General features: G+C 38.3%; 1 protein-coding gene across 1 annotated transcript in view; it reads right to left on the bottom strand.

The window, feature by feature from the left end:
* Nucleotides 1-834: 834 nt before the first annotated feature.
* The window catches only part of LOC111612029 (zonadhesin-like), a 45835-nt gene continuing 19696 nt past the window's right edge, over nt 835-26973 (bottom strand). Inside the window, exons 33-67 of the mRNA XM_023351710.1 lie at nt 26390-26592; nt 25333-25553; nt 25100-25246; nt 24825-24989; nt 23365-23516; nt 23039-23207; nt 22857-22965; nt 22388-22524; nt 22169-22294; nt 20454-20633; nt 19040-19264; nt 18830-18956; nt 18469-18668; nt 18171-18383; nt 17503-17648; nt 17152-17279; nt 16852-16996; nt 15170-15302; nt 14512-14667; nt 14279-14405; nt 13981-14192; nt 13738-13900; nt 11897-11985; nt 10741-10901; nt 10535-10649; nt 8607-8812; nt 8475-8523; nt 8229-8375; nt 7216-7551; nt 6982-7079; nt 6789-6895; nt 6634-6707; nt 5069-5097; nt 4850-4978; nt 835-3325 (exon numbers count right to left, since the gene is read on the bottom strand). Coding sequence (XP_023207478.1) covers nt 2891-3325; nt 4850-4978; nt 5069-5097; nt 6634-6707; nt 6789-6895; nt 6982-7079; nt 7216-7551; nt 8229-8375; nt 8475-8523; nt 8607-8812; nt 10535-10649; nt 10741-10901; nt 11897-11985; nt 13738-13900; nt 13981-14192; nt 14279-14405; nt 14512-14667; nt 15170-15302; nt 16852-16996; nt 17152-17279; nt 17503-17648; nt 18171-18383; nt 18469-18668; nt 18830-18956; nt 19040-19264; nt 20454-20633; nt 22169-22294; nt 22388-22524; nt 22857-22965; nt 23039-23207; nt 23365-23516; nt 24825-24989; nt 25100-25246; nt 25333-25553; nt 26390-26592 — 5559 coding nt within the window. The 3' untranslated portion in view covers nt 835-2890. The remainder of the gene's footprint in view (nt 3326-4849; nt 4979-5068; nt 5098-6633; nt 6708-6788; nt 6896-6981; nt 7080-7215; nt 7552-8228; nt 8376-8474; nt 8524-8606; nt 8813-10534; nt 10650-10740; nt 10902-11896; nt 11986-13737; nt 13901-13980; nt 14193-14278; nt 14406-14511; nt 14668-15169; nt 15303-16851; nt 16997-17151; nt 17280-17502; nt 17649-18170; nt 18384-18468; nt 18669-18829; nt 18957-19039; nt 19265-20453; nt 20634-22168; nt 22295-22387; nt 22525-22856; nt 22966-23038; nt 23208-23364; nt 23517-24824; nt 24990-25099; nt 25247-25332; nt 25554-26389; nt 26593-26973) is intronic.

Raw genomic sequence — 26973 nt, 5'->3', positions numbered from 1 at the left:
GCAGTGGGCTCTTCATTTTTTCCAGCACTGTACATTAAAAATTTAAAGGGAGCACAGTTGCAGCCTATAAATATATTACTGCTGTATATATTGACATCATTTTTCAAACAGGAAGTTGTTGTGAGAGCAGATATCCATGACACTAAAATCAAGAGAGTGCTCAAAAATGGAGGAATTTAAGTGGTCAGAAGTGTATATGCTGGTTCATATGTACTAGGATGGGTTGTGCGAGAGTGCTTGCAGGACCTAAAAGACATAGAGCAGATTTCCAGGGATTTGGAAGGATTTCAAGATTATAACATGATTACAGCAGGCAGTCATGGATCAAACATGATGGAAACTGAGATGTAAACCTCATGTGTGTCTTACTGGAAAAACCTCTTAACGCTGCAGCTTTTAGAGCCAGACATCACTCATCTTTCGGCACGATTAACTGTTTTGTTGCGTGTTGTGTCTGAAGAGCGAGTCTCGCAAACATAATCATACCCACTGTACTGTACAATATTTTGTGATGTTACAGTCACTCATTTTAATAGTCTCTTGTTGCATCTACTGTTTTCTTGCAGGGTTGCCATGTATTTAGCTTCATCCATGTTTCCATCAGCTCAGACTAGTTTTTCTGTCCCTGTGGAAGGCAAGCATCTCCACAGCATGATGCTGGCACTGCCATGTATCATCATGCACATTGTGTGTTCAGAGTTAGGCTTTCTGGCACTAATATTGTGAACTTTGTTTAGTAATTAGGTGATTTTTAAGGACATGATTTCTCTGGATTTTCTTTCTTGACACCAGAATAGAAGAGGCTGAATAAAAATGTACTTAACAATATGTAAACAACATTTATCATTTTCATTCTTCTTCACAGTTATTCACTTAGAATCTCAAAAGAAATGTGTTTGTGGTTGAAATATAATGTGCATTTTGTGAAAGAATAAAAATACATTTTGTTTTATTGTCTCAATTAATCATACATTTAATCTAAATCTTGAGCAAACGCATGTTTGATTTTATTGTCTTTTTTTCTTTTGGCCTTTCCATATTTCGAATGTTCATTGATTTAATCTGTACAACACTTTGTCGCAGCTGCTGATGTCTTAAAGTGCTTTATGAATGAAGTAGTAGCAGTAATTTACTCAGAAAATGTTTTCAAACAAATGAACAAACAGATTAGGTCCGCATGCACTTGATTAGTTACCTTGACTTGATTGAGGGAAAAATTAAAAGGGAGCACCGTTGCAGCCTATAAACATACGATTGAAAACATAACACGTATGGAAACATACCCACACAGATGTCACATGAAGTTAATCTTCCCGAAATAACCCATGTGTTGTGATCTAAACAACTAGAGCAAGTGTAATGTGGTACAACTGCAAAACATCCCACAGATTTACACACACAGGCTCCTCCAGCAGTTTGTTGTATGTCTGTGCCACTGTGAAGCAGACGTGCAGGTCCGATCAGTGGCAAAAGAAGCTAATCTAACTGATAAGCACATAATCTCAGGTCAGTCTCTAAACAACACCTCACATACAAGCACCCACACATAGCTGCGGGGCATTGCTGGATTCTGCATGGGGGACTTGGCATGGAGTGGAAAGCTAACACTGATATTAAGTGAAGACTTGTTCCATCTGACCTTCTGATTTGGCTCACAGCCCCCCGGTAGGAATACTGACTTTCTATTATAAGACCCAGAACCCTGTGTGTCAGATAAAGCGCTGGCCCAGAAGAAAGCAGCAGTTATGAAGCTTAGGTTTCTCCTCTGACTGGCACTCATGTTGTGGAGAGGGTTACAAAGACATTTCTAAGGCTGTGGGAGTCCAGCAAATCACAGGGAGAACTATAATCAACAAAGGAAAACCAAAATGGAATCCAAAAGTGGTAGACTGGCCAAAATTACTCCAAGAGAGTGTCAGCAACTCATCAAGTTGGTCAAAAAATAGCCCAGAAAAACAACTAAAGCACTGTAAATACCCAGAGAAGAGTTCCAGGGGGGCAAATTACTTCTGTTCAAAAAACTCCACAAATCCTCAAGACTTTTGAAAAAAATATTCTGTGTATCCATGTGACAAAGGGATAACTTTTTTTTGAACATTTGCATATCAATTAAATCTGACATTAAACTAAAACAATGTCAGCTTATATAGAAATATATATAAAACCGGTCAAACATAGAGGTGGGCATGTAATAATGTGAAGCAGCTTTGCTTTAAAAGGAGTTGGAGGATAATTTTTGGAAACTATAATTTTTTGTTCTATAACAGAAATCTCCAGCCATCAGTTTGTGACCTTGAGGTCAATCTCAAGCTGAGATTGCATTATATTGGTTTTGCAGCAATACAATGATCCAAAGCAAACAAGCAAATCCACCACTGAATGGCATAAGCAAGTATTATCCTAACTTGGATTTTAGTTAGTGAATATATAAACAAAGACAGGTTGTTATCAGAAGACCAAAAAAAGTAATTCAGTTTTAGTTTATAATAATTAGATTATAATAATTAACATAGGTTGTTCTAAAGGCAACTCCAGACAGAGACGCTATCTGGATAATATTACAGGTTGTGTCATACTGCGGCTCGTTGCCAGAATATATTCCTGTCTGTTATCACTGGTGGTTAACAGGGCACAGCTGAACTGCAGCATGGTAAGACTGAGGTCAATGGAATCACACTTTAGCAAACAAATGTATTATCTTGTACAATATTAGCTCAAAGCTATTAGAGGCCAAATATTACAGAAAAAGAAGTCTCTGAAAGAAGAATATGCCATTGCCATCTGAATGAAAATCAAAGCATCAAATATATGTTTGTAATAGTTTTGTGTCCTTTTCTATTTTTCTTTAGGTTTGTCTATTAGGCTCCAGATTTCCTGGGGGATTTTTTTTTTAATGGAGTTGATCTTTGGTACGCCGGAAAGTTTGATCCATTAAGATGTCCGGATTGTTGGTCTGAACAGAGCCACTTCTCTGCTGGTCGGAAATATAACTCTCCGCTTTATCATTTAAAAGACCTCGGCTCTCTGGGCTGCGTGGGCTGAGTTTCTGACCAGCTGAAAGAGCGGCGCTTCGCTGGTGGTCTGGAGGACTGCGGCGATCCGTGGCAGGATCATGCTCCTTTTCTCTGTGCTGATCGGAGCCATCATCACTTTCCTCGCGGCCTTTTGCTCCGTCTCTCAGCTCGCCATCACGCAGCTGGCAACGTCTCATTTGGTTTAATGTGGTTTGCAGCTCGTTGAGTCGCTGTGATACATAACATCTCTTCAGCTCCAACAGGATTGTTCCGTTACGACTCAGGCTTGGCGTGCTTGTGGATGTTTCCCTCTGCAAAAATAGATCACTCATTCATTCATCATACTTATGCATCCTAATGTGAGCTTTTATCTTCTATGTCAAGAATGACTTGGAGCACATTTACATCAACATGAAGGAGGGATTTGTTTAAGTAATTATTCCCATTAATGTGATTACATCAATGCAATGTCTCTTTTATTCGTTTGGTGTCTAGCAAAATAGTCAACTCTCTGAACCTTTTCAAAATTTCTCATGTTACATTTTATTTTTATAAAGTTGAGTGAAAAACTTAAAAGTGTGTGATGTACATTTGCCCTTTCATGCATGAATTATGAGCCTTTAAGTCAGGATTTATTCCAAAGTGTTTTTGATTTTCTTGAGGCATAAAAAAAGGTGGGAAAAAATTTAGGTGATCAGTTGTAATTTTTGAAAGTACAAAGTTGGAAAAATACATCAGTGGTATTAGTCTTTAGGGGTTGGAAGAGTCCTCTACAGTAGAAGGAGGGACCGGATATGCCTGAGTTGCTTTTTCGTTTGTCTGCCATATTGGATTTAACTAACATTTTCTTGCACTTGCAGTGGATGGCCAGTAGTTGATAGTGTATTGTATGACGCACTAGCGTCTATTTCAGTGGTTTGTGTACATTGATAACGTAAAAATCCACAAGAAAATGGCCTTTAGATAGCTGTCCACTGCAGTGACCGCTATGCAAGAAAGGGTTAGTATTCGGTTCATTTTGCTTTTATACATAAAACAAATCCAGTACAACAATGTGTAATTTAACGAGATTAAATAACTTAAATTTCACTATAAAAAGCTATGATGTCTGTAAATAGTATCATGAAATCCAAAGAACACAAACAGATCAGGGACAAAGGACCAGTGAAGTTCAAAGCAGGGTTATGAAACAATAATCCAAGTTACTATATCCCATCTCAGATTTGTTGAGTCATCATCTGGAAATGAAAAGAGTTTAACAAATTTACTAAAAAAAATTCAGGTGTGGTGCAGCAGAGGCACATCTAAAAGTTGCAGGACACCGGCCCTTGAGGACTGGAGTTTGACACCCCTGCTGCACACTTATCGTAAATTGTTCTTTTAATCTTCTCGAGAATTTTTATGACAATAAACTCCAAATCCCCAAAACTAAAAACATTGTTGGGACTGTTATTTCAGTTGTTTTTTTTTTCACTGTTAGGTCTATAAAAGCAAAACAAATGTTTAAATACAGTGATCATGAGCTGCTTAGGGATAAAACAGCACTACAATGTGACTGGTGTCCAGAAGTAACAAGTAACAAGAGTTTATTAAAACAAAAAGGTGCTTTGTGACTGTAAAGATAAAACACTGAAAAGGTTCAGGGAATTTAAACAATTTTGGCTGAATGGAATAAAAAAACAAATCTGTGACAAAAACGTCAAAACAAACACAAAGGAAATAAGACAGAAATAAATTACTTATGAGTGGGACAATGAATCATTCAATTTAAACAATAATGTACAAATTATATATATTTTTAGGATTTTAAATATGTCACCAATCATTCTAATTACCGCTTTTTCTGCAGCACCGTTCTCTCTCTCCTTTAACATTGTGCTTATTTGAGATCTCCTCTGCATCTGCATGCTTAGCTGCAGGAAAGATTCACTCATGCGGTCAATTTCTTCCTCTACACATGACATCTGGGGAAAAAGGATCATGTTATGCAAGGCATAAAGTACATTATCTTTGTTTCTTTTATTCTAACCTTTTATGCCACGTAGCTTCATTACCTGCACTGGTGTCCCATTTGGTGGTAAACCTGAGGAAATTAAACCATACACTTAAAAAAAGTAAATAATGACATAAGCAATTAATAAACAGAGCAGTATGTAGTTGCTTTTCTAGCACAATAGCCCCTGTGTGCTCAGCACTCACTGGTACTGGGATATTGGGTAATTTCTCATAAACAAAAGCTCTCTAAACTCATTAGGGAGGCAATAATTGACTTTCTCTCCAGACCCACAATTGTTTAATGATGTTTATAGCTTGTGGAAGTGGAGAAATGAGAAAAAAAGAGTCTGATATGGCAAATGGATTCATCCATTTATCTATGAGACGCATTATTCTAGCAGATTAATGGAACATAATTGTTTCACTATCTGGACCCAAAATAGATTATGCTCTGAAAATCTCACCAGAAGAGAAAGTTTGAATTGACCATTCAAAGTATAGTTTTTCCAAGTAGACTTAAGGATGGTCTGTTTGTTTTTGTTTTTGTTTTTTGTGGAAACTGCTGAAGGCAAATGGAAAAATGAAAAACTGAAATACATGACACAATTTTATTGCTTTTATTTAAAGCAACAAAGCATTGCTTATTCCTAGTGTTGTAATTATTTAAAAAAGCACTGTTTTCGACTGTTATAATGTCCTCTCTCTACTTTTTGGTTTCTTTATACTTAGCAAATGCATAAGAAACACATCTTTTACACACAATTGGTAACAGCAGCGTTGGTGTGTTGCCATAAAGTCATGGGTTTGAATACTGGCTTTATTGTGCAGAGCTAGCTTTTGAATGAGCATGCATGCCTAGGTTCTCTCTGGCATGGATTAGTAATTACTAGTTAGTAGTAATTACTAATGAATTACTATTCATTACCAGTTGACATTACTAATGAGTGCAGAGCTCTGAAGGATTAATCAGGTATAAAAATGTAGTTTTATGAAATAATAATGTTAATTACTTTATAAGTAGTGTCATTCTAATGACTAAAGGCATATTTCAAAAATATTTGATCAATACTATATTTAATTTGTTTTACTACGTACCAATAAATTTATTAATTAGTTTTAGACACACAAACCTGAAGAGGCAGAGCTAATTTCTCAGAGCTAGCATCAGGTGGAGGTTTATTATCACACCATCTCTGTGCTCATCTTTATTTGAATGGAGCTATTTGAGAGTATCTCAGCAGCTTGCTTGTAGTTTTTTTTCTGCTCTGTTAAGCTCATGCTCCATTTGCTGAGCTTTGCAAAGTCTACGATTAGGTTTACCTTCTCTTATTAAAGCAATGGATAAAAAAATGCAGACCGAAGATGGACTGTGTTGTGCATTTTTAAACTATATTCCCTATTCTGAATTTGACTGAACTGTTAATAGCCTTAATATGTATAATTATTGTGGCAGATATCAGGATAGAATGTAGAGAGACAAATGTTTGAAAATTGTAAATGTTCTATTTTCAAAGTCTTTTGCAAGTTATTTGAGTGCCTTATATTGCATTTGTTTTTTATAAAGTGTAAAAACAACAATAAGCCTACAAAATAACTTGAACTTGAACATTAAAAACTGCCATACCTGTATTTGGAGTTGATCTTTGTTTGAGGTTGCAGATAAGATCTTCCAGTTTAAAATACTTATATTTTTCAAGTCTAAAGTAGAAGATGAGAAAAGTTACTTATAATAAATGCATCCAACATTCTCTGCTGTAATTTTTAGTTTTTCACACCAACCTTCTAGCTAATAGGGGCTCAGTGAAGCGCGCTTCAGAGGGAACTCTGATATTGAGAAATTGCTCCACTAATGCCCCATGCCGCCCACCTAATGCATCAAAATTAGGCTGAAGAAAGAAGCAATAAAAAGTTATCAGCCTACATTTCAAACTGTGTGAGGATGATGAGTGAGCTTCAGATTACTCTCACACACTTCTGCTGGGCTCCATTTAAAAGAAAGGTTGAACAGCTGAAGGCTTACAGCTGAAATGGCTTCATGCAGAGCTTGCAGAAACCTCTGGGGTTTGGATCCTGGATAAAAAAAAACAACACAAATTAATCTTTCTGCTGCCGAAGAAGATTACATAGTTACTGCTCAAAGATGATTGCCCAGCCTATAATGTTATGCATGACATTCAGGACTCTCTTTTACCTTTTTTTTTATTACCTACTGCTATGCGGGCCATGGACAGCAGAATGACAGCAATAAAGTGTCCCACATGCTGAAGCTTTGCCTCTGACAGATAAAGGATTTGATTGGTTGGATCAAAATAGAAGTCCCCAGTGAAATGACCCAGGGGATTCTCGTTAGACGAAGATGAGCAAAAGGGAACCGACTTTGCCAGCAAAAGAAGCACAGAGGGGAACATGGGGGAATCTGCAAGCCACTGCACCACGTGACAACCAAAAAGGTAAACAGCCGAATGCTGTGGAGACAGGCTGTCCAGTGCAGTTGGAATTAGACGTTCGTTGTGGTTCTCTTGGACTGAAGTCCCCGTTTCTGCTATAACAGAGAAATGGTGAATCAGGAGTTGATGCATCGGAATTTACGATACAGTGCCTCGCAAAAGTATTCAAGCCCTCGTTTCCCATCTTTTGTTACATCCCAGCCACAAACTTGCAGTAAATACATTTAATCAGGTTCAATAAAAGTAGCACATCATTTTCACATGGAAGGAAAATGACTTGTGGGTTTCTTATTTTTAAAAACTTTATTCCAAATAATCGAATTGGCATTCATTTGTAATTCAACTCTTCCCTGAAACAACTAAGTGCCACCAACGGCCTTCAGAATGGTAAATGGCCTGTACTTGCATAGTGCTTTAAAATCACTGTCCATTACATCCAGTCATTCACCCATTCACTCTGGCTCCAGTCGGCAGACTGACAGGAGCAAGGCTGCCATACAATCAGCACCACTGAGCGCTCTGACCACCAACAGCAGGCAAGGTGGAACTGCCAAGGAGGGCAGTTCATCTATAAATACAGAAAATGGTGGTCCTACAAAGTTGAAACTGCCATTTTCTTTCTATTTTATAACAATGCACTATTTTGCATTTGGTTGATTAAATAAAAGTACTAACTGATAGGAATGTGATGGTGTTTTTTCTTTTGCAAGACACTGTACATAGTTTATTGTGAATTTTACTTTCAAGCTAAAAGACAGTTTTGTTTTTGCACCTTTATGGGAATGCTGATGTGACTCATCTGTGATAAGCTGTTGTAAAGACTGCTGAATGTCCTGCAGAGTTTTGAACAAAGGAGATACGGTGACCAATTTGGATAGATTGTCTTCACTGAAACAAGAAGCAGCTGTCTGTGTGCAGTCTGGAGAACAGAGAAACGGCATCTTAGCGCAAGTACTATTTTATCCTGATTTATTTAACAGAGAAAAAAACCCTCAACTTTTAAAGATTTGTTTCTGACCTGTCTCGTGAGAAATAGCTTCTCCTTTATTCATAGACATTGATGAGCACTGGGGAAAGCAAACAAAAAGGGGATACAGTTTTTACATTCTCAACATATGCTTGAAGCAATTAGCAAGTGTTTCTATATTACCTGTGTAAAAGACATATTGGTGTTACCAGGTTGCATATATCCAACCTGAGCCTCAGAGTCTCTTGAACCATGACAATATGGAAGACCACACAGATCCTGGTTCTGCCAAGCTTCTGCTGTCAGCTTACATAAAAGAGCTTCGACTGATCTAAGAACAGCTCCCAGTAAAGACACAGAGGCCTCAGCTTGGCTGGTGGAAATGTCTGCTTTCATGAAAATATACAGAATAAACACAAGGCATTTTAAAAGTTTTAGGGTCTTAAAGCAAAATAGTTTAAATGCTACGGGAGATCATTTTTACAGCAGTGTTAAAAGAATTACATTCTCAATTTGAACAACAGGACCTTAACCTAGAAAAAAATCTGAATGGACTTATAAACATTGCAAACAAAAATATGGCTAAATGCATGCACTGGTGCTGAAGAATGGCATCTAAAAGATTAGACGTGGTAAAGCAGCAAATGAAAAGCAATCTCACAAAAACTACTGTTGTCATTTTTACAATGCAATATTATGTTGATTTTATGTTATTTCAATCACATGAAATCAATTCTCTCTGTGAATATTTGATAAAGTGAAAATAGTGATTTTGTTTGACATATACTGGATCCTCTCTCCATCCATCCACATCCAATATAATATAACATAATTATGATCATCAAGGTAGTTAGAGAAACAATTAAACTTGTTTTGTATGTAATGAAAGACTAGAAGGGAGAGGGATGGATTGTATTTTTTGAGAAACCAGAGATGAGGACAATATTGATTCATTTTTACTCTGGTTTGCTGCAGCATTTTTTTTTTACTAGAATTGTCTAATTATAAGTACCTCCCAAATTTGGACAAGCATTTATTGCTTTACTAATAAAAGCATTTTATTCAATTCATTATTCATGTTTATCCTAAAGATTTGAAAATTTGTTATGCTCGGCATTTTATTAATATTTTCTGTAAAAACATCAGTAGGCCGGCTGCTTGATGATGATGATGCTGATGCACCACATACATTTATGATCATAGTTTTAAATCTACGATCAGCCCACCCATAGTTTGGGTGGGCTGATAAAACAACTTAGATTATTAGTATTATTAAGTTAAGTGTGCTTACGTTTAAATTTACTCTAAACTGTCCAAGTTGTAAGCATTTAGCTATTGAGTTGAAATGTACTAAAAAAAAAGTGGAAGTTCTCAATTTTTTTGATATTACTATCCACTGACCAGAACCACTGGTACACACACAGACCTGGCATAATGCTGCCAATTGAGTCTAAAACATAGACTCAATATGATAGACAGGATTTTGAATATCATAGAGCATATATATTTTTAGTCCTTTTTATTTTCTATTGAATTTAGCAAACAAACTAATATGTTTTTTGATCTTCAGGTTTCCAGACCTCAGACAGTCAGACACAGACTGTTAACTGAGCAATTAGACTAAGGCAGAAGGGACTGCAGTGATTACACACAACAGATGGTCGAATGCTGTAATGTGCTGCGGTGAAACTGCACTGAAGTGTTCTTCATATTTTATACAAAGAGACTGGCCATGTTTTCAGAGCAGCAGCCAGAACTGCAGTAAAAGGTATCAGCAAACAATCTGTCCATCTGTTCGTCCATCCCTTCACCAGATATTGAATGAAATTACAAAACACTAATTTAACAAGATTTCATTTATTTTTTTCCTTATTTTTTTAACAGATTATCCAGAAGCTTCCTCAGAATAACGACATAATGGGAATAATAACTATAATTTCTAGTTGCAGCTTCTATTTTGTTATTAATGGGTCCATCTACTTTTATGAATAGGAAAGTACATAATTTATCTTTCTTTGACCATAACATAACATTGTGTTTTTAAAAAAAGTTGTCATATTTTTGGATTTATGGAGCTTAACTAATTATTTAATACGTGCATTTATTCTCACCTTGGTTGTCTCCCTCTCCGATGTGAGTGTGTGATAACACATCCTTCCTCACATTATGGACTAGAATCTCTTTAAGGAGACTCAGGTTTTTACTGTCCATATTTTCAAACACATCCTGAAACAAAATGCACAGTTTTCTTCATTCCTCTGATATATTTTGAGTGCAAGTCCACCTACTTGCTAAAAACAAAAATAAGCCACTAAACCTTGAGTGATTCAGCCTGCTGGCATATATTCCTATAAAATTCCTGCATGTCTTTGCGATGTCTGGCCAGCTGGGCGGCGATGTGGAGGTTCTGGTCCTCTAGTTTGTCATAAAGAGTCTTCACATTAAACTCCTCCAGATCCAGGCAACCTGACACACTTCCTAAACGAGAGAATTAATCATCAGTAATTGTGAAATGATCTTCGTGTATCTCTGTATCTTGAAGTAAAAACTTTGCTTAATTTGACCACATGTCGATTCACTGGGCTCTCTCTCTCTCTCGCTCTCTCTTTATATAAATGATTTAAGGACAACTCATTACAGTCTAACATTACCCATTATTTTCTTTTTATCTATCTAATTCAGAATAGGCTGCTAACTAGGAGCTGTCATGGATGATGATCTCATTATAACCATCCTATGAAGCTGAATGAATAATGCAATACACACTAACTGAGTAACATTAGGGTCAGCACCATTATCAGTCAGCAGAGCATAATAGCAAATGATTACACATGCAGAGAACAAACACTAAAGGAAAAGTTAGTTAAGTGTTTCTGACGACTCTTAATTTGAAATAGAAATTAATCAAAATAACTAATTTTTCTTTTTGTTTGATAATCCTCCCCCAGACCTCTGCCTTAAAGACTAAAATATTTTCTTAAAAGATATTTTAGTCTTTAAGAGTGCAATAGGTAACTTTTTAATTAAAATATGCTTTTACGTAATAAGTAAAATTAACACTTTGTCCTGACAGTGTAAAATGAGACAGATAATCGTGGGCGGAAAAAATCAAGCTCCTCTGTCTCCTCCCTGAGGTCCTACTGCCATCTGCAGAAATACACCAACTCCTGGCCAGAAACAACCAATCAGAGCCAGGAGGAGGTTGTAACGAACCAATCACGCTGTATGTGGAGCTCACACCCTCCTCCTTGCTCTCTGCATCATTACAGCTCTTTCCCCACAGTGGAGCCTGGTGTGAACATGCAAGCTAGTAAGCATCCATCTCATACTACACTGTTCTGACATTGTGGCAGTTTTAGCAAATATGTACAAAAATATTTTTATTAAGCTTACCTACTGCAGCTTTAAAGAAAGATTAAGGAAATAATTAGATGGTTTTGTATGAAAAAGGTCTCAGTACAAACAGAGCTTACCTCCCTTTATGACTGCAGATTCCTCAGCTTCTGCTCCCTCACCTACGCCTCGACTGGCAAGAACGCCGCCTTGACTCTGGACAGCTATGCTAAAACACATGAATAAAGGAAAGATTTCTGAAGATTCCTAAATCTCTCACATGTTTTCACAAGATGTTTTGATTAAGGATTATATGACTGCAGGTGCACCAATTGCAGTTCTCTATCCGATCACAATCTTTAAAGTTTGACCTGTCAATACCAGTTTTGTCAGATGCAGAAGTTTTTTTGTCTGAAATTTTTTAAAATATAGTAACAAAATCTCGAAGTTGGCAATAGTGGGATTAAAGTAGTTCTTCTAAGCTCATTGGGAAGCTGATTTTATTTTCCAGAATATATGGAGTATAGTCGGAAGAAAGGAAGTAAGGAAGGAAAGAAAGAAGGAAGGAAAGTCTGTAGCTAATCATAAGTGTCTTATTTCCTGAGCTTATTTTCTTGGGCTATCAGCAGAAAAATGCTTGAAAAAATAGTGCTAAGTAACATCTGTGTACAAGTTTATCTTTTAGAATGTAATTACCATAACCACTCTTGTATGTAATGTAGAGCAAATTTTGTACTGAAAAACATTGTGTATAGAAATGCTAAACAGATCAGTCTACTTTAAACCTGTTACCGGTAATCAATTTCAATTTTATGCATGCACAGAGCATGTTGCAAGCTCATTAATATGCTAGTGACACTGTGATAAGCTTGCTTACACTAAGAAGATTCAGCCCATTCAGAGGCAGTTATCACAACATAATCAGCCGGAGAGGCACAGACATAATTGTGTTTCTTGGCAAGAAAAAATCCTAAATCACAGGTGTCCTTAAGGTCGGGTGTCCTGGCAGTTTTACACATGTCTCTGTTTCAACACTGCTGATTCAAATGGGCCAGCTACTTCCTCGGCAGGTAATGGTGCAGAAGCCTGCTCATAAACCATCATTTAATTCATGCGTGTTGTACCAGAAAAGGAACCAAAATCAGCCCTTGAGGACTGATTTTGGACACCACAGGGTTAAATCCCTCTGTTTCACTCTAGCTGATAAAATGACTCAATTCCCAGAGGTTTCTAACCTCCATTTTGATTTGCATATTATCTTAATAGTATAACCACAGGCTTATAAGTGATGAATCTTTGCCTTATCCATAATTTGGAACCAAAAAAAAACCTCAAACTGAATGGTGGGTAATACACAATGAGCAGGGATTGTACAGAAGAATAGAATTAAAAATAATTAATTCTGTATTTGTTATTAGTTAGTAAGAGGGGAAAATAATATGCTAATAGACATGAGTATCCAATTTTAAGTAAACAGAAAACTGACTGTGTGAGATTATTAACGTAGCACCATGTTAAGAATTATTTCTTAACATGGTGCAATATACTATTGATGCAGTAGAATAAATATCTCATGTTTGAATAAAAATAAAACAGCTACAATAAAAAATGTGTGTTATGTAAAAGTAAGCAGTAATCTTTTTTTCATGTTATAAAACTGTTTTAATTTGTAACGTGTTATAGCAAAAGGTTTTTGCTTCACCCTTGTTTCTTTACCTGAAGCCAGGTACAAAACATACAAAACATTTGTATGTAAATATGTGCATAAATGTGTATATGAGTATAAATTGTCACTTATTTCTGTATTTATTTTTCTCTGTACTCTGGTAGCCAAGAAACAAATTTTGTTGCCAAGTTCACTGTTGCGTCTTTGTGCAATGAAAATAAACATATCCATAATGTAGTTTAAAAGCAGTTTTTAAAAAGTAGTGTGAAAAAGCTGCCTGAATAGTGCTCTAGCATATCTGTAACCCATACACACCTTTCTCTACTGCAAACACACTCAGCTGGGCAAAAAGGCTCTCCAAGGCTGCGCCACTTTGGTTTTATCTTCCAATGGGGAACGAGTTTCGCTTTGCTGGGTCGCAGAACCAGCACAGTTGTGGTCAGGACTACAACTAGGACCAACAGCAGACTCAGGATCCCTGCACACAGCCAGCGCTTAATAATCCTGTACCACTTACTCAACGAAGTCAATCATTAAAAATAAATTAAAACAGCTTGCCAACAATGAGTCCCCAGTCAGGCAGAAGGTTGAGGCGGTGATTTTTTACAATCCCATATTTGACCAAGTGTCCTGGAGTCATGGGTTGAAACGCGGCAGCCCTGGTGTCACATTCTGTCCCCTCCCTACTGACCACCACGACAATACTCCACTCGGGGACAACACTGTCCACAAACACATACTTTCCTGCTTCTGAAAAAACATGAGCAAACCTGAGAGGGAGGAGAAAAGATGAAAAAAAAAACTGTTTGCAAAATGTAATTTGAAAGAGTTAAAAACTGTGTGGAGTCGACTCTACATTGAAGAGTTGAATTTTGTTTGCTTCATGAGGATCTGCAGATGTCTGAAGGCTCCAAAGTCCCAGCTTGGGTTACTGTTAAACAGGTGGTCCTTCTGGTACACTGGGAAGTGGCTTAGAGGGCGATCTAAAGATTTAAATAAAGTTAAAATATCATTGGTATAGCTAAAATAAACATATGTAATCTCACCAGTATGATAAATGATTGTTAAAGTAAATAAAATACAATATACCAGTGTGGTTGATGGTAAGATGAAAAACGAGCATGTCACCCAAGGAAAGGCAGGCGATAGGATTCGGGATCCGAGGAAGGGCATCAGCCTTATTCTCATCATCTTCAGTGTCTCTCCTCTTTCTAGATCTTGTATTTATATCAATATCAATTGGTTCTAAAAAAGAAACACTTCATGAATATGACAAACTTTGAATTGATCTTGGGTTTTTTTAAGAAATATTCAAGCCAACTTCAATGTTTACAAAAACAGAATCTGAGAGAAGATAATTTATATCAATAAATATATCTTAATTTATACTTACAATTTGTACATAGATTCCCACTGAGAATTAAATTTAGAGTGAAATAGAAGAAACCTTTCTTTTTTACACAGGGAATTTGCGAGAAAGTATTATTTGAAATTCCACATTACAAATATTGGAGATGGTCTATTTATGTATTTAAATCTGTAAGTATAATGTTGACCATTAATTACTGGATAAAAGAACATCTACAATAAATTATGCCTACTCTTCTTTCAAATTCAATTAAGTTGCATGTTATTCCATCATTCCAGCCTGAAAAATTAGTTGTTGAAATATATCACAAAATGCCTAAGACTAATTATGACATTTATGCTGATGATTAGTGTATGTAAACTTCTAACCAGTGCTTACCTGAAAGGAAAAGATTGACAAGATCTCTTTGGAGGGGAATCCAACCAAAGAGTCCTTCAGTGGTAAACTGCACTAAGTGTACTCTTCCAGATGTCTGTGCGTAGATATCAGGACCCAAAACATTTTCTATTTTCTGGAAGTAAAAAGGAAAGGAAAACCAACTGAACAAGAATGGCACTGCAACACGTTGTCATAGTACTAGTGAAATAATTTTATAAATATGGTTTTTAGGGGAAAAAAGATCATTTAACTGTATCCTTTCTGGTTACTCCGTTGTAAGACTGCACCTTTAACTATATTTCCAAAAAACTGTATTTGCATTACTGTACAGCTATTAAAAACTATCTTATCAGTGTGTATAAGAATGTGCGTGAGAAGCAGTACCAGCACCTTTCTTCTCACTGTACTACAATATTACGTTTTTACCAGCGCTATGAGAAGAAAAATATTTAATCAATTTTGTTGATCAAATATGTACATTTGAAAGTTACCTGAATGTTTGCTGTGACACTTTGTAAAGTAATCTCACCATATTTAATGTTGAGACTACATCCAATGGCAAAATAAGTTTGGTTGACAGTGGCGCCAGATTTTATTTTGAGAACGGATCTACATGGAAAAACAGCTTGGGGCTTGTCTGCAGTAATGCAGGCGGTCCTCTGATCTGTCATGGTGAAAACCTCTGCTATCGTTCCAAACCTCACCTATGGCTATGGATCATGACTGATAGAAAAATATCTCAGATGCAAGTGGCTAAAAATAACTTTTTCTGGGTGGCTAAGCTTAGCTTCAGGTGAAGAAAAAAGTCATCCAGAGGAAGATCGTAGAGAAAATGTTCATCTTTCCCAACGAAAAGAGTCATCTGATGTGGTTGGGATATCTCATCATTAAGCCTCCTGGGCACCTCCATCAGGAGATTTTCAGAGCTATGACATGCTGACGGTCAAAAGATTTTATTTAAATGTTTCTTCTAACAACTTTACTTGTTTAAAGGGGGTATTATGTATTTTCCAGGTACATGGGGCCATTTTACAGCAAAATCAAGTAACTATGTCACCTGCAGTTTTTATAAAAAGGCTGACTATCAAAGTTAATTCCCCTTATTGCTTCTTGTGACAATATTTTTTTTCTCATTTGTGCATTTGGATCCCCATACTGAATCATGACCTCTGACAGTAATACAAAACCTTCTCCGTAAGCCTAAATAGCGCTAGATTTACCTTGTAAAAAATATGTGGACAGTTATACATGTTGAGACATCTAGTACAGATCAGACTGAGAAACTATTTTGTGCATAAACAGTTTTTCCTTTTCTTTTTGTCACAAAGAAATGATAATTCATAATTTCTCCAGATACAATCAAATAAAAAATGTCTGAAACTGCAAGTTATTTAATACGGTAAGTAATAAGTCGGGACTAATACTTCTTGTGCATAGCTTTCCAAAAAAATTCTTATTCCAAGCAAACAATACGGTCTGAAAAATTACTCAGCTCTATCATTACAATCCTGATAATGAATTGTGTCTATTTTTATCTCCCAGTACCAGCTTTCACATATCCTTCTCAGTTATATGCACATGTAGGATAACAAAAGTATGCATGGTAAATAACTGGATTGGATGAGATGATTTGCTGTGCTTTTAAGGTGTAGCTAATCATCATTTTGTCAGCTTTCTCTCACCTTTGCCCAGACCCTGCTGTTTCTTTCTCTAAGGCTTAGCTGCAAGTCGCCGTCCTGCGTGAGCTCGGCAGACAGCTGAGGCAGCCTGAAGAGGCAAGAAGTATTGCAAATCTCCTCTGCGGACACATATCGCTCACACCGACAGCTGGGACAGGCGCAGATAAGACAGGAGACAGGAAAATATCAGACATATCAAGATGAAAATTTCAAACTTGGGCGTCATGGGCTGGAGTAGGTTTTGCATGGCAAACTAAATCAGTACTAAATCAGAAAAAATATATATAAAATAATAAGACTCACATGCCCATCTCCACATCCAGGATTCCTCCATGAGATCCACAGGTGATATTACAGGAGTGGAGGGAGGGTAAGACACACTCTCTGGATGCTGCTACTCGTATTTCTCCTGTGCTGCACCGTCTGCTCACCTAAAAAAAACACACACACAAAAAAATCAGAGACACTAACATCTGAGTTGGCTTCAAACAAAAGAATGTTGCTATTTGTTGCATCACTTCTGTTTGGATCCTTAGAAAACAATAAATAAATTTAAACACAAATATCGGCCTTAATGCAAGTATTCTGGTCAACACTATATTCTGTAAGCTTTCTAAGATATTCAGCATAAACTATGTATGTAATTTTACTGGCCTCAGGTTGGCAGTCTAGTTCACTGTCAGAAGTAGAACTTTTAAAGTCCAGCTCATTGTAGTAGATGAAACCAGTCCTGCACAGACACGATCCATCAGAATACTGGAAAGCCCGGTTCTTCCCAATGCAGGTACACGAGACGGAACCTAAAAATAATATTTTGGAAAAAGAAATACTGTAAAATCATAAAAATTCAACTTTTTCCATTTTAAAGAAATAACTGGTTTCATTACATAAAGTACAGATAGTGTATTTTTAAATCTAGCAAAAGCAGAATTAGCTTATTTTAACTATTAATTGTTAACCTAATAACAACATTTTTTAAATATATACAGCAACTATTGCGTTTTGTGAATACATAAAGAAACTAAAAAAAAAAAAACTAATCTCGTTTACAAGAGTTTCTTTCAGTCCTGATGCTAAAGTCTCATTCTGTAACACACTTACTGAGACAACTTTGACTGTCAGAGGAAAAACTAATTTCACTTCAGTTCACTTTTTTATATACATTTTACAATTGAACTTTGATTAAAAGTGTCTCAGTTAAACAAGAAAAGCATTGCATCCAATTTTAAAGTACTGTGGTTTTGTACATTGTGCCACAATAAAATAAAATGTAGGGAAAAAAGTAGATTAATATTATTTCTATAATTATTTTGTTAACAAACCAGGTGTTGAGAAGGAGGAGCTGCCACATAGAAAGCAAGCCTTCTGGGCAGGCAGGTGGTTAAAAGTGTTGGCTGGACAAGGGTGACAGTCGTCCATTTTCTCTGCACGGGTACGGTTACCGAACGTGCCTGGTGGACAGGACTTTGGCTGGGCATATCCCTTCCCACATACATGTCCATGAGGGCAGGGATTAGTTTTGTAATCTTCTGTGCCTTTATAAATTTGGGGAACAACAACAAAAAAATCAAATCCTGGAAATTCAAAAGATAATAATTTAGAATTGCTTTGTTTCAGCACCTTGAGGGCAGTAATATCCCGGTGGACATGGGAGACACTGCAGACTCGGGGAAAGATATGGACGATAAGTGCCATCTTCACATAAGCTACAGCTGCTGCTGTGTGATCCTCTGAGAGCGCTCGTGCTGACAGGCATGGATCCTCCAGAACAGGATTTCATGGCAGAGCTGTTGGCAGGGCAGTAGTAGGGAAATGGACATCTGTGGGGTGACGCAAAATTATTTATTTATAAAGCTTTCATCCAACCCTTGTAGAATCAACTAAAGTCCACATTTTAACAACTGATTTTTTAAATCAAAATTACAGGGTGTTTTTGGGTCTGAACACACACTTTAGTTTGATGGATCCTTCATGTACTCACAGTTGTTTAGAGGTGTCATATGAATACGATCCCTCAGGACAAATATAACCTTTTGGACACACTTGAGGCTCAGCAGTCTGAGGTCCACAGAACGAGCCAGCTCTGCACAACCTCTCTGAAACTGCACCTGGAGTGCAGTCAAAAGCTCATTACAACACCAGGACCTCATCTGGATGTGTTTAGAAAGTCAATATTTATGGACACGCCTACCAACAGGACATTGATACGAGGCCCTGCAGGGGATTCCTTCCACGTTGGGCTTTCCTGTCACGCGAGGGTCTGGGCAGAAGGTTCCCCCTGCACACAATTCACACTGGTTGGGTGCAGCGGCTCCAGGAAGCTGCCTCTTGGTCCCTGCTGGACAGAGGATGGGGGGTCCAGTCCCACTGCACCAGAAGCCAGGTGGGCAGGGACTACTGGTATACTCTGTAAGTCCTAAAGAAACCCAAAAGTTAGAGGGGGGTTATAGGGAGGTAAATTAATCTCCACAATGGCCAGCCTGTAAATTTGTTTTAAATTTCATAGACTTTTTAACAAAATAAGATTGTTTTCCTCCAAATTGCTGTATTACATTTGTACTCATCAAGTTTTCTTTCAATGACTGGCAAGTTTTTGTCACTGAAGTTTTCTTTTCTTTTTCCAAGTCAAACCTTGTTCAATATGCACAGGCTTCAGACAGGCAGCCGTTAAAATTTGTTAATTTTCTATCAGGAAGGAAACCAACACCAGCGTGAAAAGCAAAAATAAAATAAAAAAAAGAAAACTGTTACAAACATGCAGTGTTGTGGGAATGTGTTTGCTGCCTTAGATATTTCTTCTTCTTTTTTCCTGTCACACTTAGTATGTTTTATGTGAAATTTGCACTAATTTATTATTTTTTTTACTCCTGTCATCAACCAGCCTATTTCGAGGGGATGGCCACTGCAGCAGCTGCCTGGCTGTTGAATTTGAGAGAATTAAAAAACATTAAATTTAAGTGAAACCCCTCGAGGAAGGAATAAAAATGCAGCATCATCAACCTCACATATTCAACAGAACTTAAAATTAAGTAACATAGTCCTCAAGGTTCAGACATATTAAAATTACTGTTTCAAACGTGAATATCCTTGCTTCTTGTTATTTAAAAAGGGAGGTCGTTTAAAACCAGTAGAGAAATGGATAGGGAAACTATCTGCTGCGCATTATCCATTAGCTGAAATTACAATAGGGTTTAGTTTCAAGCCTCGAGCTTTTGTAAAGGGGATTAGAATTTTTTTTTTTTCTCTGAAACTCCGGAACTCATTTATTTCTGTGGCCTCAAGTGACAAGTTTTAAATTCAGTGCTTCCCCTCGCATTGCATTTCCTTCACTCTTATCTCAGGCAGTGTCAGAAGCAAAAATATTATAGTGAGTGAGCATATACTGTATATATATACATATATGAAAATAACTGCAGAAAATTTGCTGTGAATGAATTTAAAATATAAAAATTCTAATTCAAGTCCACCAGATGAAAGTACAAGGTGAGTTTCACTTTGTTATTCTTAATAGAACATAGAGGATATACGTAAGTAAGGTAAATAAAAATAAAATGGTAACATGCATGTTTAATTAAAACTTTTGCTAAAGGGTCTTCACATGGTACCTGTGGTGTTGCAGTGTGAACCAGAAGGACAGGGCAGGCAGTCACCCTTGCTGCCCGCTCCTGGGGAGGCTCGATAAGTAAATATGGGACACGGCCGGGGCCCGGTACCACCGCTGAAGTCACTGCCGGGCAGACCATCACAGTAATGACCAGGCGGACACAGATGAACGACTGGATCTCCTGCAAACAATGAAACCCCAGACAGTAATCAGCCAAAAATGCTTTCATGGTACAACTGTTGTTGCTGCTAAGTTTGAATGGTTCTGGTAAGACATATGAAGTCCCTCTTACAGGCATACAATCAATATTGCAAGTAGATGAAGTGCATCCAGCAAAACTAACCCTTCCCCTTGAATTTTTAACCAGTTTTATTGGGATTGTATTGAATAGACCAACAGAAACTTACATGTTTACATTTGTAAAGTGTGGTGGGTGTTGTATCCCATATTCTGATACATTAAAATTAATTTCAATCAATTGTCTTCAAACAATTGGAGCGGTTCGCAGCCGAGTGTGAAGCGGCCGGGATGAGGATCAGTGCCTCCAAATCCGAGGCCGTGGTTTTGAGCCGGAAAAGGGTAGAGTACCTTCTCCAGGTCAGGAGGGTGTCCTGCCCCAAGTGGAGGAGTTCAAGTATCTTGGGATCTTGTTCACGACTGAGGGAAGAAGGGAGCGGGAGAGGCGGATTCACAGCATCTGCTGTGAAGCGGGCCCTGTACCGGTCCGTTGTGGTGAAGAGAGAGCTGAGTCAAAAAGCGAAGCTCTTGATTTACCGGTCGATCTACGTTCCCACCCTCATCTATGGTCATGAGCTTTGGGTCATGACCGAAAGAACGAGATCACGGATACAAGCGGCCGAAATGGGTTTTCTCCGTAGGGTGTCTGGGCTCTCCCTTAGAGATAGGGTGAGAAGCTCAGTCATCCGGGAGGGACTCAGAGTAGAGCCGCTGCTCCTTCACGTCGAGAGGAGCCAGTTGAGGTGGCTCAGGCATCTGGTCAGGATGCCTCCTGGACTACTCCATCTTAAGTCCAGAGCATACTGGGTTTTTTTTTGTTGCTTTTGCCACCACAAGATGATATGCATATAAGATATACCATAAACAGCACTATTCAGAGATGCAATGAGTTTATAGCAGTTGTTCCACCATGTCTGTAGTTCTGACATTCTGCCATCACTGTAGTTCTAAAGAGCAGCTCTGAGGGGCAGACTAAATTGTATGTCTATTTTGAGTCTTACTGACACTGCTTTGTGTCAGTAAGACTTTTGTTTTGAGTTGAATTTGGCTCGTTTTTTGTTAATTATGTTGCCACTCAAAATGCCAACAAAAGTAATAGCTCCCCTGACGGGATTGAGCCCCACATTTTGATATATATATTGTGAGGGGGCACGCAGCGGTACAAGCCGCATTAACGGTAGTAGGAAGCGGCAGTAATTTTGAGGTGTAGAACAATAGGTGACTGCCATGCATTGCTATGGCAGGCCACAAATAAGACTATGTGAACTTTTTTTTTTGCTTGTCCCAAACATTTCAGACATACCCCAAAAAAGATTCAGATTTCAGATTTAATTTGCAAGCACTGTTTGTAAAGCATACAGCCATTTCATTCCACTTTAAAAGTACACACTTCTTTCTGTTAGTCTAAAATCTCAGTAAATTCTGATTACATTTTTGATTGCAAACTAAACTTTTCTAGCATGCGTACCATCAACTTACCAGGTTTGCACCAATACTGCGGAGGGCAGGGTAAGCAGTCCTTCAGACTCACTGCCCCTGCGAAGCTCCTGACTGTGTTTGCAGGACACAGCTGCGCCTGTTCTGCACCTTCAGGGCAATAAAAGCCTAAATAAAATAAAAAAAGCTCCTTTTAAGACTGATAACTGGAAACTTCAAGAACCAAAAGAAACTGAGGAACATTTTATTGATGCATAATACCTGGTGGGCATGGGCCAGCACACTGCACACCCCACTGGCAGTGGGTCATGTTAGACACTGACCCCTGAGGGGTGAACTCTGCACTCCCAGAAATGCACAGATATCCTGCAGCGCAAAAACCCTGGATCTTACCAGCCCTATGAAAACATGACAAAATCAAACACACAAAATCATTGGTAGGTACTAAAATATGCACTTAAATGAATAGGATGGTACTTAATACCATTGTTTTCTCACTCCGTAATTTTATAATAGAAGTGCATAACAAGAACAGCTAAATTTCTCAATATGATTTAGCTTCCTGATGTCCACCTGTAAAGTGAAAGATGAAGTCAGAACTTGCCTTTCAGCATGTGTTGGTGCATGTTGGATGTAAATGTGCCAAATAATGTGAGTGGAGTGTGGGTCTAAATATAGAGTGTGACAGTGAGACACGTGCAACGCATGGTGCAAGATGCTTCCTGAGTACCTGCAGAACGTCCCTGGAGGGCAAGGCAAGCACTCCTTCTCTTCCTGTAACCCAGTCTGGTTGGAATGGGTGTACGTCCCGTTAGGGCAGGGCTGCGGCACCATTGTCCCTAAAGAAAAAGTCACAGTAGTAAAACAATTGTTACATACCTCCTGTTGGAAATAAAACTTTCCATATCCCACCTGCAGGGCAAAACGAGTGTGGAGGGCAGGGCCACGGGTCTCCCACCACAGCCTCCTCACAGAAGAATCCAGGTCGGCACGGGACGCAGTTCTCAGAGCCCGGGTTCGGTTGGTACTCTCCGGTAGGACACGGCAAGGCCAACGCTGATCCCTCAGGACAGAAGTGGCCCTAGGATAAAAAGAACACAATAAGAGGCACATCCAAGGAGATGCATCCAATTTGGCAGGGCATTAATAATTAACGATGCAGCGTATTCAGATCCAACGACATAAAAGAGGACAAAAAATGCGGAAGAGTAAATTGAAGTGTACGTAAATAAATATACCTTGGGACAGAGGAAGGCATATGGAGTAGTTGAGGAGAAGTCAAATGGACAATAAAAACCAGCAGAGCATAGACCACTGGGGCTAGCAAGGCCCTCAGAGGAGCAGTAGTGGCCAGCAGGACAGGCGGAGCAGCTTTCCATGGAAACACCTCCTACAGTCAGAAAAACAATACTGGCTGTATATAGTGACACAGTTGAATAATTGAATTCATCGCATGTTCAGCTTTTTCATAATGTACTCTACAAAAAGATTAATTGTAGACAGTAACTTTAGTGGAATGTTAATAGGAAAGTTTGCGATCAGCCAATCCATCCATCCATTTAATCCGGGGTTGGGTCAAGGCAGCAGATTAAGCAGAGAGGCCCAGAATTCCCTCTGCCCAGTCACTTGGGCCTCCAAGGGAATCCAAAGACCTTCCCAGGCCAGCCGAGAAACATAATCCCTCCAGCGTGTCCTGGGTCTTCCTCTAGGTCTCCCCCCAGTGGGACGTGCCCCAAACGCCTCACAATTTTTAAACCACATTTCACTACAACAACAGCTGCGAGTCTTTTAGAGATATGGCTCAAACAGCTTTTCACATCCAGAGTCAAAATTTTTTGCAAAACAGCTCAAGCTCTGCTTCATTGTGGGATTGATTTGACAACATTTGAAAAAGCTTCAAAGCGTAAAATATGTTTAACTCTGAAAAGAATAATAGTATAAGAAATACTCGGAACATGTAGGACACTCTATTTGGGGTGTCTTACACATGACATATTACAAAGTGAAGATGAATACTTGGTAAAAACAAAAGTGCTTTCAGCAAGTGAGAAAGCCATCACAAGAATATATTATAAACAGGAACAACCAGTGACTGTGCATTGTGGAGGCGATATCTGTGATAAAAACAAAAATATATAAACTGGGATTTCAAGAGGGTCAGTTTATTAGAAAATAGGAAAAATGGAATGAATATTCAGTAGAAACAAGTAAGATACCACTTTCACAAAACGGACATTAAAAACTAACAATTGCCTAAGGATCTTAACTGGACTGCACTTAAAATCTGGTCTCCACTTTATACCTTGCACATGTACAGAGCTAAGTAACTTCCATTTTACTGTCAGTCCTGCACTTTACATTTTATATTTATATTTATATTCATATTTTATACTGTATTTTATTTTATTCTGGAGTAACCTCACAACATTGGAAGCTCAAAACATTGTCCTGAGCCGTATGCAACAAAATTTCATTCTGTATACACCCTGTGCATGCAAAATGACAATAAAGTCAGTCTAAGTCTAAGTCAGTCTAAGTCTAAGTCTAAGTCATGTAAACATGCTGATACTTTTCCATTGCAACTGTTCAAAGAAAGGTTCAATAAGAAATAAGTAAAAAAAAAAAAGAAAAGAAAAAGTTCAGGGCAAGAAATTTTCTTAAAATTCAATTTAGATGGTGTTGTAATAAAGGCATGTACCAGTTGCATTGCGGATACTCCCAGCAGGGCATGGGAGTGGGGTGAGAGATCCTGCTGGACAATAGTGTCCTACTGGACAGAGACCATTCCTCAGGAAGGTTTCAGAGCTCGCGGGTGTTGGCACTGTAGCTCCACCTTGGCAAAAGTAGCCCTGCAAACATGGAGCTACACAAAACCCATCAACACTTACAGCTTGATATCCTGTAGCAAGTCAAATCAAGAGACTTCAGCATGGGTTTGAAATAAAATCAGTTGGCATCTTAGTGTGTGTTTACCTTGCGGAGCAGAAGCTCCATGTAAGCCACAGTACACCCCAGAAGGACACGGCAAGCAGGCAGAGAGCGAATGAGCTCCTGTTTGGTTATTGAAAGTTCCTATAGGGCATGCCTGAGGCGCCACTGTCCCAGGAGGACAAAAATGGCCTAAGAAAAGAAAGAATTATAAGCGGAGAAATAAGAGCTGGGTGGCTGAAACATATTGCATCTGCTGATTGAAAATGAGTTTTTACCGGCTGGGCAGGTAGAGGGCTCTTGAGTAGCTGAAGAGGGACACATGGTTCCTCTCAGGCAGACCAAGCAGTGAGCTGCACCGGAACTAGGACTGTAAGTGCCAGCTTCACAAGGCACTTCGCTCGCTGAGCCAACAGGACAGCTGTAGCCAGCAGGGCAGGGGTAGCCATGGGAGCCGTCGGATGGAGAGGGACTGGAGCTCCCACTCAGACAAACATATCTGTAGGCGTAAACAAAGAAAACAAACTTCATATGAAATAAAAGATTACTGGAAGCATCCATTAGTAAAGCCAAGTAGACTGTCGGTGGGAAAGTGTCCCTCCAGAGAAACACTTTTGGATGGGTGTCAGGCTATGCCAAGCACTTCAAATGATGATCATTACAATTATTGGTTTGGCTACAATGAAACTCTCTGGTTGAGCATGTGGTCCTCAAAGACTGAAAGCTTTATAAAAAAAAGGAGAATTTACAATTTTCTGTCAAAAACCGACTGTATCTATTGAACTCAAAGAATATAATGGGGCTCACCGAGTAAGTTCAGAATGAAAGGAATGAGTGCCAGTGTTAAGAACCGACTCTGTAGAACAGCATAAGCTCTCTAAATGAGCGGTTTTATGCAAAATTATATTATAATGAAACTCCCTCATTATAAGCATACTTAAAATATTGCTTTGACTCATTCATGCATGTTTGAGAAATCCTTGAACCTCCCACAGCAGCCTTCCGGGGTGCCTTTCGGGCTGTACAATGCTCCAACGATTTACCCAAAGCTCCTCCTTGGAGCTTCAAGCCCCAGCTGAGCTCCACAATTATTATTCTCTGCCAAGTGATTTTTTGATAAATGCAAGCCAGTGTGCTAAATGCTTATGACTTAACCTTACTAACCTTACATTTCAGGTTATCCAATAGTGCCAATGTGCGTTACAATTTGTACGAGATTGTTTTAATAAAAAAATTCTCCGATCTAAAAATACACGGCACATACATAATGAAATTTAAATCTATTACATTTAAAACCAACTATTTTAAAATTTGAAAAAGGTCAGAAAGTTTTACCCCGCGTGACATGGCAAAGCATTGGAGAGATTGGACATTGCAGGACTGTCACAATATAACCCAGGAGGGCAGGGCGGACATTCTTCTGCTGCTTTTAGTCCTTGAGAAATGGCAAGAGAGCCAACAGGGCAAGGCAGAGGATGACCACTGCCAGATGGACAGTAGTGGCCAGATGGACAAAGATGGTGGTTGGTTGAATTATTCTGGAAGAAAATTTAAAAAATGTAAGCCAAGTTATTAATAACAGCACAATTTTTAACTTTCTCAAACACTTAGTATGGTAAATAGATTACCTTATTTTGTTATGTTTCTTACGTACTCTGACATTAAATGTTGCCAGTGGATAAAATTTTAATGAATTTAACACATAGAGCAAGGTTCAGACAGCAAGCCTCAAGATCAAAAGAGTCCTTATGACCCTCTCTCCTACTTAATGAAATTTCTCTACAGCCATAAAACCTACTTTCCGTAAGGGAAACGATTAGCTGTGCACTTAAGCTTTTTTATTGTTTTGAACTTATCAAACTACATTTAATTTAGTCAAAATAACAAAATATGCCTCAATTGGTAGAATAATGAGGGAG

Source organism: Xiphophorus maculatus, chromosome 18 (assembly GCF_002775205.1).
Source record: "Xiphophorus maculatus strain JP 163 A chromosome 18, X_maculatus-5.0-male, whole genome shotgun sequence".
NCBI classification, from domain to species: domain Eukaryota; kingdom Metazoa; phylum Chordata; class Actinopteri; order Cyprinodontiformes; family Poeciliidae; genus Xiphophorus; species Xiphophorus maculatus.
Note: the sequence above shows the minus strand (reverse complement) of the source record. Positions and strands in the feature narration are given on the sequence as shown.